Raw genomic sequence first — 18,123 nt, 5'->3', positions numbered from 1 at the left:
GCGACGCGCTGTGAGCTTGTAGATCTGCTATTTTCCAGACGTTTCTGAGCCTTCCTGGTTCCTCCCCTTGGTTTCTCCAAAGCTTCCCAATTGGTTCAAGAAACAAAAAAGTCATATTTGACATTGACATGTTTGTCTGAAAATAAGAGTTTATAATACTTACACGTCTTCAATATGATCTTACAAATTAATCCCTATTTTATAATTTTAGAAGTATAAAAAATAAAATGCAATCGAAAAGCTTACCATATAAATGAACTACAAAACAGTCGCGTGAACCAAACGTCACCGTGATGACGTGTGATGTCCCCGACAACCAATCTCTGTAGTCCAGATTTATACTTTGATTTACTCTATTCCAGGGAACTTTTTTCATGCCAAGCCAATAAATGAGGACACTTTAGCTGAGCGATTAAGCACAGACCGACAGAGAGATATTGTGTAAAATTGTGTTGCAGATTAAACCTTTTCATAGATAGCACTATCATTATCATTATCAGTGTGACCTTGACCTAGGGGTTCCAGACCTTGTTGAAGACCCTGCTGTAGTCTCATGTAAAAGCTTAAATTATAGAGTAGGGTATTCACCGACATATTTTATCTTGTTAAAATCTATTTAGGCAGTGTTAACCAGAGCTAATTATAAGCATTTAACCTAAAAAACACAATGATTTGCATTACATTTTTTGCAAAAAACTTCTAACTCTCATTTGCATGACTACAAATGTAAGGTCCTTGTAGAAATGTGGATTACAAAACAGAGTCAAAGACTATCTTTTATTTGTAAACAGCACAATTCAGTTCAGTAGCATTGAAAACCCTATAATCAATCAAGCCATTATTTACAAACATTTCAATGTCATTATTACAGTCGAGGAGAAAAGAGTAGGCAACAGGCTATTATGCTATGTTCATTTCAGAAGGATGAGATGCGTTACGGTTGCCTACCTGCTTTTACTACTAGATTTTCTGAGAACATTCATAAGCATCTAAACAAAATGGAAAGGGTTGACAAAATGACAAAAATGTTATAATCCAAAACACATTCTTTAGCCAATAAGCTACCACACACCATGCTCTGCCCAAAAGGTTATCAAAATGTCTAATTTTGGTTATTTACAGGTCTGCATTTCTGATACGTCTTCCTGAAAATAACAAATTGGAAGATAATATATAGCAAACACTTTTTGAGCCTCAATTTAATAAGGGGGGGGTGGGGGGGGGGGCAGTCGGATCAATCAATTTAATTCCTATCACACACAGCAAAAGCTACGCTAAACAAATTAACAGCAGAATGGATAAACGTATGAATTATGTTTCGAGTCTAATGTCTGTCAATTATTATTGCATAGTGATCGTAAACTACATTTACATTTTGGGGGAAAAAAGATTCATTCATGCATATGCTGCCTGAAAGCACAGCAACACAAGTCAGACCATACATAAGCAGAATAAATCTCACTTGCATATGCCGAATAGCCCGTTGCAGTGTTGCTTAAGCATTGCAGTAACATTCATCGGGAGGGGGGGGGGACTATGATAAAATCGATAACACAGGCAGTCTTTATGTGGGATCATGGATGAACATTCAGGCAAAAGAGAGAGATCAGGGAAATTGTTCAAAGTGCTTCACGGCCATTCAAGAGAACAAGGGATGCAGCATTATCCAATTAATAATCAATAACAGTACTACTTTTAACATCAGAGTTTGTGACCTCGAGGGCAATACTCTATATTCCATGTGTGAACCATTAGTCTATGTACAGTTCAATGTTAAAGATCCCCCAAAGAGTTGGTTCATATTTAACCCTAGGATATCAGGTTAAAGAAACTGCCTCAATCCTCAACTATTTGAGGCGCAAACCAGCATAGTGTACAGAACACCAGATAAGACCATCCATCTTTGATCCCCTGCTAGTGCTACACGGTATTAGACTGCTACCCCGTTCCAGGTCTCTCAACACATTCATTTATCATAGCCAGCACTTGGCAAAGGAGTTTTGAAAACTAAATAAAACAAAACAACTCCTTAGGGTAAGTATATGGCTAGTACATTTTCAACATATACAAATATTTAAATGACAAAAAAGTACATCAGATCAGATGTTGTCTTCAAAGGTAGGCATTCAGGACCAAACAATGGGGAGGGCAACTGAAATAATATCCAATGGCAAATCAATAGTTTTGTAAAGAAAATAACTAAATCATATGGTCTTTAGCTATCACGTTTAGTCCCTCTGCTTCAGCTAGCATGAAGGTTTTCTGTCCCTGCCAGTCATACGGAGTGATTAAAAGCCATGCCAGGCACTTAGGAATCTTAATATACTGACATACTTGTATACTATACTGACATACTTGGGAAATACCAATTTGAAAACTAAGAAACCCTGATCCAGCTCTAAATACAAAGATAGAGTGTTCATTTATTTAGAAACTAGTTATTGGTTTTGCTGAAGAACTGGCCTAAGTAGTTTTTTTACACCAGCAAAAGAACTTTCGTAAATGTTTCCTCATCAACTTTCCTCACACCCTACGCTCACCTGTGGTCAGCTTGGACATGAAAACATGTGGCATGGATGGACATACCTACAGCATCTAGTGTTGTGATTAGTCTTGGGCGGTACCAAGGTATGACGGCATAAGAGTATTTTGAAAACCCCCAAATGTAAGTTTCAATACCGGCCCAAAATATTACTGACAGACAAACAATATAAAATCATTATTTGAGAGTTAAATAATAAGCCGGTCCTTTGAACCCTTTCTGCTCTTATAGGTCTAATAGCGAATTAAATAAATACGACTAGATATGGAATCATTAAAAATATGACCACACATAACTTTGTCTTGAGAATTATGACTACTTCCAAGTACAAAAGTAGTTTATTAGCCACACGTTTATTCAACGGCCAGGTCTGTCACCATCACCACATCATCTCTGACCACTGACGTGACCGTGTCGGCATCTGCTGTGTCGACAACACGTCTCACCAGGTCAGGACTTGCCCAACTATGTAAATTCGATATAAAGACATGGCACTGTAGGCTCTGCTAGACAATGTCATACATCGTTGCCGTCTGAAAGAAACCTTGCACCTCCATATTTCAACTTTGTTTCATGAATTAATGCCCTACTTCATCATAGTATGGTGTCTCACAAAAGTAGCAAAACAAAATAGCCTTTTCTACAAGCACACAACGCACCCGCGCTGTATGTTCGCAGATGGGCAATGTTTGCCATTTTCAAATTGAAAGTGGTTACGTCTGCCAGTGGGTTTTACAGATATTGAACAAGATATTGAAGTATCAACGAGAACTACATTGGATCACATGTTCTCCATTTTCCTGCATGGAAATTAACCGGTTTGGACAAGGTCTCTACCCGACAGAGACAACATGCTACCATGACTTCTGCCATGAGCAGCTCAGCTTGTATTTATTTAGTCAATATTTGTTTTACACAAATACCGTCATATACCGTATATCCTACCGTATATATCCTGGTAAAATGTCAGGATGAAGGTATGAAAAATTACCGCCCAAGACTAGTTGTGATGACTCCAGTTGACAGAAACACAGAGTCAACGTAATGGATGGGACCTCTCTAGTGTACTACATGTAAGCATGACTACATGACTCAACACTGATAACATGAGTTGTGGGGTTCTGTCCAAAGATGTACAACTATTATGTTGTTGTTGCTTTTTTGTGGTTCGTTAAATTGTGTCTGTAATCCCTGATAGCCTTAGTGGTAGTGCCTTAAACCTATCGAAAACCCTTCCTTGTTCCTGGCCTTGTAAAAAAAACATTTCCCCAAATGGAAATATAGTATATACTGCATACACACAGCCAGGGTGGGGTGGGTATCTGTGCAAAAATGAATAGGAGACCACAGAAAGAAGAATGACATGGCTGTGGTTTATCTATCCTTGGTCGTCAGTTTTTCAATCAACTCCTGCAACGGGACCAGCTCTTTCCTGTCAATGAGGTTGAACTCCTGAAAGAGACGAGTGAGAAGGAACAGATACGTACAGTATGAATAAACCATTAAGTATGCAACTCCTACATATAGATTTGTCTCTCCTTTATTAACCCATTCTGACCGGGCACCCATTTTGGTGTTGGCATCATGTTATGCTTTAGCTATTGAAAAATAGCAGATCTACAAGCTCATATCGCGCCACCGAGTGGCGCGATACGAGCTTGTAGGTCTGCTATTTTTGGAAAAATCGAAGAACGACTGACATTTTTTTAATCTGATCTCAGGTCAGAATGGGTTAATCAGACCAGCGTGTGTCCAGCGGAAACCTCGTATGAATCTGATCTCAGGTCAGAATGGGTTAAACATGGAAGTTCCTGCTAAGAGCAGAACAAGCTGATTTATCACTTTAGAGCAGTGTTTTAACACGTATCATATCAAGGTCCATTATTTATTCGGGATTTCGGATTATTTATTCGGATTGGTGGTCCGCGGACCACCATTTGATGAGATTTAGCCTCTCCGACCCAAGAGTTGTCATTGGAAACGATCTTGTCCTCATTTCCATGCTGTATTGACATGGTACCATTGGGGAGATAACAGGCAAACGATAAAAAAAATACAATTATTCTACATTCTCTAATTGCGTTGTTCTGGTCAAATTAAGTAATGCAGATGTTTAACAATAATTGAACGCTTGAGAGCGTAAACCAAATGGACCCTTATAAGGGTCCATTTGGTTTCATTTTACACTCTCAAGTGTTCGGTCATTTCCTGGAAAACTATTTAAAAAAAGAAAATGTTGATGACTCATCCTGCACACAGAGCTTATACAGAATATGTTTTGTCCAAACAAACCGGCTGGGCTACACCAGGCTTTTCAAAGCACACGTATGCGACTATACGTGTGTACAGCGCGTTCGGAAGATAGCAATGATACCGGCAGCTACACCAGGCAGGCGGATACGCGAGCCGTGCATACGGCACGCAGGCTTTAAAATAGGACTAGGTATAAAAGTTTTAGTTGTTAACGTTAGTTCAACTTAGAGCTGTAATGCTCCATCATCCGTCTGCTCCAATCAGATCTGCGTTACCTTGTCCGCACCCCTTTATAAACGGTCCTCACTTCCCTTCGCTCATCTGTGCTTCCGTTCAGGTGACAGGTAGCACACAGACACGATCGAGCTCGCAGCTCACCTTCATCGTCCGTCATTTCCATCCAAGTTCAAGAGTCAACAAACTTCTCCACGGCCGCAGCTTTCATCCCAGGACACACCGACGGGTGTTTCGCCAGCGTCCCAGGCCCTGCATGCCTCCATCAGATACAGTATCATTCTAATTGCTCGCCACTGCTATTTATCCACCTAATTGGTTCAACCTTCAAACAAACGTAACTGCTAACAGCCTCATTTCGATTCCGTTCCGATGCTGCCTCCGCACGCAATCGCCACTTTTATCCTGCTTGCTTGCTGCTACTCAGTGCTTTGTATGTCGTGCGTTGCCGTTACAGGCTGCTTATGCTGTATAGTGTATACTGCTGCTAATGCCTCATGCCACGAGTCTCGCTACTGCTTCAGGTGGCGTCTGGGCGATCATGCATTAAACGTTGCTTTCACGGCAGTAAGCTACTGGTCATCCTGTGAACGTAGCATAGATCAGGCTGCAGGTCTAAAATCATACACGGCGTTTTAGTTCGTCCACAGTGTAGAGTGGCGACACGCTTTGTCTAGTTCCAAACTTTTTGTTCCTTGGCGGAACTTTCCCCCGAGATAGAACGAGCACTTCCGCATTCCATCGTTGCCACGGGAGTCAACACTAGTGTAGGCTCGAGGATCGTTTGCTTTTGCCTGAAGGCTGGCGTGCTTTGATGACGCAGTGTTGTGATGCGCCAGTGTTGGCTGTGATGAGCTGTTGGATGGAATAATAATAAACGGAGCGACCGGTGGCGTTCCAATGATAAACTCCTCGTCATCTATCCTTATAAAGAGAGTCTAAAGCCTGCATTTTCTTCTAGCTGCGGCCGGCGCTACACTAGCGTCACCACTATCGTATCTTAGACTCCTAGACTACTCTGAGCATGTCCGGTGCCGTCAGGTTGCCACGTCCGCTCATTATAAGCGTCTCAGGCTTGTTTTATTTAATCACTTGCCGGGTGGACGCCGTTGTTTAAACCCACGGTTCATTCGAAGCACCCTCAGTGTTACATGTTGGTAAATTATCTGACGCTGTCGGATCGTTTTCATAATGATTCAAGTTAGTTTTCGTGACTTGTTTTCGCGGACCTGGCGCTTGTCTCCTCCAACATGGCAACTCGGTGCCCCATTCATTCATGCCCCGGCAATCTACTAGTGCTCTGGATTCATGCTTCAATCATGTGGATTGTGATGAGATGTTGAGCGTAATCATAGGAAAAAGAAAAAGAGAGAAGAGAGAAAGGGAGAAAGAGAAAAAAGAGAAGGAGGAGGAAAAGAAACAAAGTAAAAAGAGGAGAAGAAGAGAGGCCAGGTCAGTGTGAACACGTTCAAATAGCTGATCTACAAGCCGTGAGCTTCACAGGTCGGAGCTCCCACTATCAGCTCAATAAGTCACATTTTGCTGTGGTTTATTCCCGGGTTTTCATTCCATGTCTAACCCCCTGATCGACGTTAGACCCTCAAGAACGCTCCATTATTACATTGTCAATGAAGGGAAAATGCTTGCCATATTGTCCCTCTTTCCGCCACTCTGTTCCTATCATTCACGGCATTTAATGTTCATGCCGGCACCGCTCGTTCACTTGACCTTTCATCACCTAGTTAACTCGAGCTTTCAACGCGTCAGTCACGCTAACTCGACGCAGGTATAGTGCAAACATACAAATGGCTTGTCTTCAGGGCGGCCGTGTTCCATCTGGTATTCCTCTCCTTTCACAGCAAATCTCAAATCTGCTGCCGCGTTTGCACATTGTCGTACCTCGCCCAGCAGATATGGGAGTTTTCGCCACGGGTCACGTTCTCAATCTCCAGTTGTAATCCGTGGGAAGTACGTGTCTCTGACGTCTCGGTTCAACACATGGTTAGAAAGCGTAGCTCGCTTTCCACTTCATTCACGCGCAGTGGGCGCATAGTCTGTCTTCTCTCAGGATTCAGGTCCGCCTATGTCGACCTTCTCGATGGCGAGACCGTGCTCACCGAGCCGTACCTAATTAAGATTTTCTCTGTTACTCACCCGTCAACTGCATTATTTCTCCCGTCAATTAAGTCTTAATATTCTACTCTCACTCCAACTGCCACGTCGGTCCGACCATACTAACTCCATGCTTGTGCCCCTCCTGTCCAGCTACCTGCTCGGCGATCATCAGGGAAACGAGCACTGTTCACGCATGCCTGGAAGGCCAGGTTCCCGGCTAGGCCTCAACACGGACCCCCACCGAGCTGAACTCGTCAGCCATCCACCGCAGCCTAATCCCATCAGCAGCCACGCACTGCAGCAGCCAAACCCAGCCGGCAGCCACGCACCGTGACAGCTAAACTCAGTCGGCAGCCATGCACTGCAACAGCTAAACTCAGTCGGCAGCCACGCACTGCAACAGCTAAACTCTCTGGCAGCCATGCACTGCACCAGCTAAGCTCGACAGCCACGCACCGCAACGTCTCAACTGCGCCGTAATGTCTAAACTCATAGGTAACCACCCACTCAACGTCTCAAACCACTCACCTCAACCCATTTCCGGGCGGGAACCCCTATCGGTATCTTACCCCCTCAGGCCGGGAACCCATACAGTACGTACAGTATTCAAATGTAAAATTTCGATGCTGCTTTATAAATATTTGAAGTTTTTCAGAAACCTTAGGTCAGGATTCAGAGGCGTTTTTAGAATCCGCCTTAGGCCTAAATGGATTAAGCCATAACCTATTCACAGCCTCCGTTGCTCGGAGAGCTCAGGCCACCGTGCTACGCTCCCACTTCAGTTTTGGGGGGGAATTCCAAGCGGAATAGTTTCCCGCAGTCGGCCATATCACTATTAATAATTTCGGTTCCACGTCCACTGCGTCAGCCATAGCCCAAGAACCTATGTTCGTCAAACCTTTCCCCTCGGGTCTGCCGCGTTCGTCAAACATCACGACGCCCAGCTTTCGCTCGATGCCCAGAGATCCATGGCGTCTACTAGTCCGGCACCGTGGTCAGGTACCTCTCCTCCGTGCTCCTCCCCCTCCACGTTAAGACCAGTTTCTTCCCTGCTACTGCGGAGACCGTCCTCCTCCTCGACCGTGAATGCCGGACACTTCCGCCCCACGGAAATCCCTGGACGGGTGCTGCACCAGGATGTCTCCGTGGTACTTGACATCAACCAGGATGAGCACATCACCAACGAGCATCCGTACGGGCCATTACCAAGTATAACAGAGAAGATAGCAGTGAGGAGACTAGCTGGTCACTGCCACCGCCATCGAGAACTCCCGGCCAAGGCCGCACCGCGGGAACCAACGCTGGGCGTCGATCGAGAGGACGTCCCACACCTTCCTAGGCAGACGCACTAAAGAAAGATACCGGTGCGGAAGCACAAAGGAGCTGGCCAGATGTACGAAGGACCGAGATGACCGGAGTCGTCGTTGGAGGGCTCGTCTGAGGTCGTCGTAGAGAGTTCGCCTCCCATCTACGCTCGCTGCTCCTAAGATGTGGTCTCCCTCCTGACCGCTATACTCCAGCCACTCCCTGAGAATCGGAGCCGCCACCACCGCTGCTGCCAGCAGCGTCTCCGTCCTGATCCTGCAAGCCTCGGGCCACTGGTCGTCCTCCGCCTTCTCCTCCTATGTCAGACCTTCCTCCGCCTCCGTGCTCGATGCCCAGAAGTCCATGGTGTCTTCCAGCGCGGTACCTACATTGACTGGTGGATGTGTCGGGTGGCGGGTACCTCCTCCTCTGCCCTCTTCTAAACATGTTCTCCCTCTCCAGGACGCCCACTCACTTCCTCCAAAACGACGGTCGACCCGTCCTCCGGCCACGCAGGCCTCCTCCGTCGGGAGTCTCCCTGTCCCGCCAGGCGAATCAAATTCTCACTCACTGCCCTCTGTCGAGAGGACGCCTGCTAATCAAATTCTCACTCACTGCCCTCTGTCGAGAGGACGCCTGCTAAACAATCATTCCATTCACGTTTCATTCATGCCATGCTAACCAACCTTACTCTCATCCCAAACAGACTCCGCCGGCAAACGATTTCCGGCCAACCATCCAGAGGCTCGCTAACCATCGGGCTGTTCGCCTACCAACCATACCTATTAACCATTCTCCCACAAGCCCCTTCCGCGAAGGCTCCCATGTCGGCGGCACCAGCCGTCGTGAGGCTCCAACGGCGCGGGGCCTTCCTCACTCTCCCACGGATCCCTTCTCGCTAAAGGCCCCGGCTCGTCGAGGGAATCTCTCCAACATCGTTTGTATAGTCCCTTCCAGGTAAACCTTAATTTACTCCTTCCTCCAGACGTTTGCACCATTCCTCCAGGCGCGCACTATTTAATTCCTTTTGGGGGGCAGGCTCAAGAGCCCCCCCTGCCTCCGCCAGGCAGGATCCGAACCGAGGCTCTGGTCCGTCCCCAGGGGGCCCACGCCAAAGCTCCTCCACTGTCTCCTCCTCGTACCGTCATCATTCTGTTATCATTCTGTTATCATACTGTCAGTCACTTCTCTGTCCATTCACTCAATCCCAGCTCCATACTGTAATCAATTCATCTGCAATAAATCTCACCTCCAACCTCCACCCTCCGTCTTAAGTGTAAGCTCGTTAAGAGTTGAAGTTTTAGTTGTTAACGTTAGTTCAACTTAGAGCTGTAATGCTCCATCATCCGTCTGCTCCAATCAGATCTGCGTTACCTTGTCCGCACCCCTTTATAAACGGTCCTCACTTCCCTTCGCTCATCTGTGCTTCCGTTCAGGTACCCGCCACCTCCCCGACGACCGCCCAGCAGCAGGCTCCACCAGGTCGGCCCCAGGGGGGCAGGCTCAAGAGCCCCCCCTGCCTCCGCCAGGCAGGATCCGAACCGAGGCTCTGGTCCGTCCCCAGGGGGCCCACGCCAAAGCTCCTCCACTGTCTCCTCCTCGTACCGTCATCATTCTGTTATCATTCTGTTATCATACTGTCAGTCACTTCTCTGTCCATTCACTCAATCCCAGCTCCATACTGTAATCAATTCATCTGCAATAAATCTCACCTCCAACCTCCACCCTCCGTCTTAAGTGTAAGCTCGTTAAGAGTTGAAGTACATGTGTGCATATATGCGGGACTGGCGTGCGTCAGCCTGGCCGTTACATGCATTTCCATGTCCCTGTGCCAGTATATTCTTGACTATTTTCACTGAAACAGTTTCGACAGGTAAGCACAGCTGAAGGTATGGTTAATTGAGGGTGTGTTTCATTTAGGTGATACTGTGTGCCAGCATGAAATTAACAGTACAGGAGCTGTCCATGATGGGACACAGTGACACCGAAATGAAACACACCCGCAATTCATGTAATTACCTTCGACAATAACACATGTTCAGCGCTATTGCTCGTCTTCCTATTTTCACAGTAAAGACTTAAATGTTCTCGTTTCTAATCTAGTGTCCGTTTCATGAGGCCTACAATATTTTATTCGACTTACATTGTTGTTGATATAACAATTAAGGCGAGGAATAGCCTCGATACGCATGGGCTGCACTGGCCTAAAAGTGGGATCACTCCAAATGATGTGACGTCAGGGCTCTGAGCGGTGTGCACGCCTCAAAATAACACTGTGAGGAAATCATTACCAGTGGAACTTCAAACGAGGCTATGCAAGGAAAATGAGAAGAATGGCTGAAGAACCCACCACACCGTCTAAGACAAAAACCAACGTGTGCCGACTCTGTGGAAATAACTTTGACAGTCCGTTAGAATGGTATACTCCAGCAACCAGTGGTTTCTGCTTCTGGTCGACACAATAACTGTGCTGCACAGGGGGGGGGGGGGGGGGGGTCCAAGGGCTGACAGACAGCTCGTTGAACCAATCAGGGTGTGCGCAAATATGAGCCGCGGCCCTCCCACCTAGGCCAGAAAGGTCTAGCGTTAGCTAGGCGAGGAACAACAAAGCACTCCTTACTTACTTGAACAAAGAAGATGAAGTGCTTGAATGAGGTGTTGAGGTGCGCCTCCTCCTGCAGCTGCATGACGGAGTCAAAGTGCTGGTGGTAGATGTGGGCGTAGACCCTGAACAGACGCTTCAGGATGGTCTTGGCCACAGACATGAAGTTCCGCTTAAAGGGAACACCTTGGGATACATACAACAAAGTGCAGAATTTTACTTACAATGTTGAGTGAGTCACGTGTAAGACCTGAAAAGGCATTTACCGGGGCAACAGAACAACAACAATGTTCAAATCACTTGCGGAATACCCATCCATATTGAAATAACTGCGTTTGATTTCCTGAAATGCCACTGTCATTGCATTTTTGTTGGACGGACCAAACAGACCTCTATGCACATAAGACTTGGCTCCACTCGGCTTAAGAGTCACCTGAATGAGATCACATACTGTACGTCCACATGAATCTTCATTCATATGAACAAAATATGAAATCAATCATATTTGCTTTGGTACATCTGTTCCAAAAGTTAAAACTGCTACATTTAAGGCACGCTAGTTCATGCACCATCTACAAACTTGACTGACAACAACAGCGGCTTATACTACAGCAGAATAGGAGCCTGCCAGGCTGCCACCAATAACCCATTCTGACCGGGCACCCATTTTGGTGTCAGCATCATGTTATGCTTTAGCTATTTAAAAATAGCAGATCTACAAGCTCATATCGCGCCACTGAGTGGCGCGATACGAGCTTGTAGGTCTGCTTTTTTTGAAAAATTGAAGAGCGACTGACATTTTTTGAATCTGATCTCAGGTCAGAATGGGATAATCATACAGCAATTCAATAAACTCATACCGATCTTTGATGGGAACAGTGTCTCGTCGTCGAGCTGGTCTTGCACCCAGGTCATAAGGTAATCGATATATTTGGGAGCAGAGCATTTGATGGGCTTTTTGATGTTGGTTCCGTCTGCCCAGTGGTATTCGTACCTACATTATGAGACAGATCACACACACATCTCACCCATTAGACTGCATTCTGTCAGTAGACCAAGAGTTTCCTAAACTTTTCAGGTCACGACCGCCCAAAAATAACCGTAATAAGCATTCTACTGCATTTGCAGATCAGCTCTGAATACAGGGTGCCTGGATACCGGAGAACTCGCCGGTTTACCAAGTCGCCGCCGCGGCGAACATTCTTCATCAATGTCTTAGTTATGCTAACATGCTGTCTTCATCAGTGTACTATGCGTTCTCTAATGCATTTTAATGATTTTATGTATCTGCTGAATGACAATAAAGTTATCCATCTATGTCAAACTCACAGATGTTTATAGTTCATTTCCAAAGTGATCAAATTATTTTGTACAATTAAATGGTCAGCTAGATAATGATAAAAAAAAGTTGAGTATGTGACTGAATACCAATGATAAGTATAGGCCTACCATTTCAGGATATTGTTTACTAATGAATTACATTGTTTCGGTACTTTGGCGTTTAAACTTTTAGCATTCCTACTTTCTCTAGTGTTAACTCTAAACAACTATCCTCTCTCTCTCTCTCTCTCAATCCAATGCAATTTAAATGAAGGTGAAGTAAAAAATTAAAATGCACTAAATCGCTGCGAGTTGGTAAACTGGCGAGTTCTCCGGATACCGGGTGCCTTTACTTGAGATTCTGACGGGCCCACGGGTGGGTACAACAAGTTTGAAAACCACTAGAACGTAAATCTGTAGCATTCACTATGTTAGCACCAGTGCTGCCATCCGTGTACAAACTCATTTATTTGACAGAGACAACGGCTTCACCACCTCATTTACATCAAGCTGGTACATGCCACAAAAACAACGAAACATTCCTATACACACACATTCACAACCCGTGCACTTACTTAGGGCCAGCAGACATGACCGGACAGCTTTCCTCAGTGCAAAAGTCTGTGATGGTGCCATAGAGCATATTTATCTGGTTGAAGAAATCCACAGCTGAAAACCACACACAAAGAAATGTTCATTTAACGGTATGTAAGCCACTGAATTAAATCCAAGACCTAGCTCTAAAAAGACCACCCCTGGGTCCCATTACATTGAAAACCTATTTACATCACTGAACACCACATTGTGTGCGGTAGTGTGGTGATTAAGTCAACTGACTAGAGGTCTGGCAAACACACTAAAATAGTGTGTCAACCTTTTTTCAGCCCTTAGCTGATAGAGATTAAGCAGGGACCCCCACTACATACTGCATAAAATTGTGTTGCAGATTAAAACGGTAAATACTTGTTTGACAGCACTGTCATCAGTTTTAGGTTTGTTTCTCAGACATTAAACCAATACTTAGTAAACTTGACCTTTGTCGTCTCATTGTTGTACGATTTAAGCCGACTGACTCGTGAACATGTTCAACTTGTTCAACAAGTCTAGGTGTCTTTGCAACATGTTTAACCGGCAAAAGTGAAAGCTATGGACAAAGATGTTGATGTACGTAGATAAAGTGCAATCTTGCAGATTGTTGGTGTCGGGCATGAAACCTCATGTCTCCATATTTTTACGCTTTATGTTTGTAAATAAATTAATGCCCTACTTAGGCATACTACAGTGTTGTGATTTAGCTGCATAAGCATATTGATAACCATGATATAATTGTCTACTACTGTATCAGAGGGACGGACTGTACGTACAGTATGATATGAGATGCAAGCGTGTTCCTGCTCCTTCTTATCATGGTTTCTATAATCTACTAGAGGACGTCATAGATCTACTGTCCTACTGTATATATTACTCTGTGTGTAATAAACTTCAGAATGCATGGTAACATTATATCACTGTTGTGTTAGCATGTGTTTTCCGGGCCTGCGACTCACAATGGATCTTCACCCACCACCCAAAGGCCAAAGGGATTATATGTGACTTCTAGATGCCTTAGACTTAGAGATGGTCGCCCTTAAAGGCAAATCTACGACACATTTTGAGCGGGTAGATCTGCTAGTTTTTTTTATTTGAATCCTGATAAGTAGCCAGCCGTTTTGGAGATCTACGGAAAAGGCGGGTGGTGGGGAGGCAGTGTTGCTTTTGTTGACTAAAACTATGACGAAAGATGTTCGCCGACTACCTTTTTTTCCACTGACGAAAACAAAATTTAAATGAAATGAAAACTAAGCAATTTCATACAACAAATAAAAAAACAGACTAAAATGTTAGGAAGGGACTAGTGGACAAGAGATCCAGTATAAGTCATTTTACACATGGTTGAATGCTGAAAATAGCAGATCTACAAGCTTGTAGATCTGCTATTCTCAGCAAGTGACGGCATCAAGGCCCGCCAAAATACATTTTAGTCGACTAAATCAACTGTACATTTAGTCTACTAAAATATTATTATAGTCAACTAAGACTAGCCTAACACTAAGACATTCCAGGTGACTAAAACGAAATGAAAACTGTCCAAGGGACTGACTAAAACTAAAATAAAACAATTGCTGTCAAAAACAACACTGAATGAGATCTATGGAAAAGGGGAGTGGATGTTTAGCCCTTACTGTTGACTGCAACCCACTCGTTCAAATCCTCGCCCTCAGGCAGCATGACGGCCATGCGCAGGTTGCCGCTGCCCAGGGTGGCCTCGGCGTGCTTCAACAGCTCATATTGATGTGAACCCTCAGGGATATTCTTCTTAGGCTTGAACGTCTTGGATGAACGATTTCCACTGTGTGAGTCACATGCAAAGAAAGAAAGAAAGAAAAAGAGGAAAAACAATTGCTTGGTTGATTAAGCAAGGTGCATATGAGTCATTGAGCTGACATGAGCCTAAAGACAGATAGGGGAACCGTGTGTCACAAAATCCAGCAACCAAAAAAAGAAAGAATGTGTCAAAGTTCGTAGCTGTCACGTGGAAATCTTATATGTCCAACTTTTCTGAAAATAAAAAAAAGCTGTTGGTCCGGTTATTTAGTCAAGCCAAAGTTAATACTTTGTTTCAAAAAGTACCTAAAGTCCTACAGACAGATTTAACCACTTTTCACAAAATCTTTGTTCAGAAATAGCAGGTATACAAAAAGTCTGAATGGAACGGCACAATGGAACTCAATAGAATCCATGTCCCAATAATAGGTTCGGACAGGAAATTAATATGTAGCCAGATGGACACTTGTTTTGTTCTGTCCCCATTAACAACAAACGAACAAACAGATGGAGCGTTTGTTCAAGCTCTGTATTATCCTCTTGGGTAAATGTGTCCTCTGCATCCTAAGGAGCAATGACGCGAGCACCCACCACCACCGTACACACACAGCTCTCTCTGTTGTAGTTGTAATGCACCTTGGTCCTTGTGTACCTTGGTCAAGGGCACGGGCAGGAGTACCTGCCTAGCATGCATTCACGCCGGTGTGGGAGGAAAGCCAACACAAGCACGGCGGAGAGACTAACAACTACACAAAGAAAGGCCAGAGCCGCCCGCCAGGGTTCGAACCCGGGACCTTCTTGATGAGACAAGGCAACAAACAAAAAATAGTTTTGCTTAACGTCATTACCATGATTATAAACTGTATTTTTATTTTTTTTATGTTTACATTGTCAAATTTGATGGGCATTTCATTTGCTCGTATACAAAATAATAGTTTTGAATCACATAGTAGGTTTTATGATCAAAAGTGCAAAACACGACTTCTGTCAGTTATTCAAGTGTGCTTTTGGGGGAATCCGATATTAAATCTGGTTACTCCTCCTTAACCTTTTTTTCCTTCTTGCATTTTACACCATTTTCTCCCCCAATTTAGTCATTATGCCAATTGATTCCTAGGAATCAATTGGAACCACTCTCACACATGTCTGTGTTGTCACTGCTGGTTCCACCAGGAGGACGTAGAAGAGCCTTCGTCCTACTCCTCCCCCCCCCAGCCCGTAGGAGTACATACAGTGACAAATATCCCCCTCCCTACCCGGCTTCCCTCCCACGAACACGGGCCAATTTTGTCCGTATAGAGCAATAGGTTTTCAAACAGTGGCCCAGGGACCACCAGTGGTCCTTGGGGGGTTTCCAGGTAGTCCCCAGCTAAATGATGGAGAGTTGGTAACCAAACAGATCTTTAACTCTTGAGTTGAGAGTGTAAAATGAAAGCATTTCATTTTACGCTCTCAAGAGTTAAATTATTGTTAAACATCTACATTACTTAAGTCTACACAATTAGAGAATGTAGAAGAAATGTTATTTTAATCTATGACAACCCGTGTGGCTCAAATGCCGAAGAAATAATGGGCCTTGATATGAAAAGACTTGAAAAGCACTGGTATAGACACGAATCCACAGTGGTACACACTGTGGATTAACCCATTCTGACTGGGCACCCATTTTGGTGTTGGCATCATGTTATGCTTTAGCTATTGAAAAATAGCAGATCTACAAGCTCATATCGCGCCACCGAGTGGCGCGATACGAGCTTGTAGGTCTGCTATTTTTGAAAAATCTAAAAAAACGACTGACATTTTTAGAATCTGATCTCAGGTCAGAATGGGTTCATCAGACCAGCGTGTGTCCGGCGGAAACCTCGTATGAATCTGATCTCAGGTCAGAATGGATTAAATTCAAACCCATAACACAAGCTCCAGGGCAGTTGGCACAGGCATTTACCACTGTGCCAACCAAGCGCCCAGATTCTCTGCTATGGTGCATTGTGTAAAAGGAGATTAGAAGCACTGATTGGTAAATATAAAAAAAAAGGCTGTCATAGGTTTGGATTAAAAACATTAGATTTATTTTCTTCTTTAAATCAATTTTGTGGTTTGGAAATAAATCATTCGATTTGATCTATTTGTGAATCTGGGCCCTCGGGACACTAGTACAAAATGTAATCAGAAGGAAGCAGGGTCCATTTGATTACATTTGTACTCAAGAGATCATTTAATTTAATTTACAATTAATTTATAAAATAACTGCAGACAAACCGGGGCCTTACTGTGTGTGGAGCTACTGTTTAAATCCATGATGTGTCTCTTCAAAGCGTTTTGATGAAAACTAGGTCAGCAGAAATTACATGTAGAAAAAAAAAACAATTTGCATTCTCTTTGCAGTCTCCATGAGTTAAATTAATTAATCCAATTTAGTTTAATTTGATTTACATTTAATTTACAGCCATGCAGGACAGTCAAGTCAGGCCTGACTTTGGAACTGACCTGTACCAATGCTTGAATCCAAATGCAATCCATTGTGTCTTTTGATAATAGGTCTGCTGCAGCTGCAAGTAAGTTACACGTTACTATTCCATTGTAACTATTGTTTTGGTGTTACTGTGACCGGTGTGTGTGTGCATCATATCAGCTGCTCCAGCCATCCAGGAAGTAGCCCCGTCCTAAAAAAAAACAACCCCCCCCCCCCGGGTATAGGGTATAGCTATCATTTAGCTTTTAGCTCAGTGTGTTGTTAGGTCTGTGTGTGTGTGTGTACTATAGTCTTATTAATACATTCATAGATATAATCACAATCAACACGAAGAAACTCACAACAGAAAGCTCATATTTCCTCTTCTTCCACCAAACCAGACCCAGAGGAACTCCTTCCTGGTGAAATAGCGCAGAGAGTAGCAGCAGCCAGGCAGCAGAGAGGGCAGAGAAGGGTGGCTTTTTCAGTTTAAAAATTAAAAAATCTCCACACAGAGCTGCTGTCGACTTGGAGGTCCGGTTATTTATGTCGCCTAAAAACACTTGGCACGACCGTTGGGATTAAAAAAAGGCTAAATATGAGCTGGTAAATGGGGTTGTTATGATACCGCAGGCACGCCGGAGAGAGAGAGAGGAGAACTTAACACTAAACTGAATGCTTTCTTCTTCTGTTCTGTTTCTCTCTTCTTCTTCTTCTTCGTGCACATTGCACACACACACACACACACACACACACACACACACACACACACACACACACACACACCCATGGTGGGCAGGTTTGCTGCCCCCCACTGGAAGTACTATACACTTACAGTATCCAGTGGTTTTCAACCAGTGGTCCGGGGACCACCAGTGGTCCTTGAGGAGGGGGTTCCAGCCTAGGTGGTCCCCTGCAGCTAAAATGATGGAGAGT

General features: G+C 44.3%; 1 protein-coding gene across 1 annotated transcript; it reads right to left on the bottom strand.

Annotated features, from left to right (window-relative positions):
• Positions 1 to 763: 763 nt before the first annotated feature.
• LOC310878807 (MOB kinase activator 1B) lies at positions 764 to 17,862 on the bottom strand. The gene is made up of 6 exons (XM_083793208.1): positions 17,550 to 17,862; positions 14,594 to 14,760; positions 12,947 to 13,040; positions 11,912 to 12,045; positions 11,074 to 11,237; positions 764 to 3,994 (listed from the first exon to the last, which is right to left on the bottom strand). Exons 1-6 carry the CDS (start codon positions 17,561 to 17,563, stop codon positions 3,917 to 3,919), a joined length of 651 nt encoding a protein of 216 aa, XP_083649334.1. The 5' UTR covers positions 17,564 to 17,862; the 3' UTR covers positions 764 to 3,916.
• Between the last annotated feature and the right edge of the window lie 261 nt (positions 17,863 to 18,123).

This window comes from Protomyctophum parallelum (genome assembly GCF_964188405.1).
Source record: "Protomyctophum parallelum genome assembly, chromosome: 21".
Lineage (NCBI taxonomy): Eukaryota > Metazoa > Chordata > Actinopteri > Myctophiformes > Myctophidae > Protomyctophum > Protomyctophum parallelum.
Note: the sequence above shows the minus strand (reverse complement) of the source record. Positions and strands in the feature narration are given on the sequence as shown.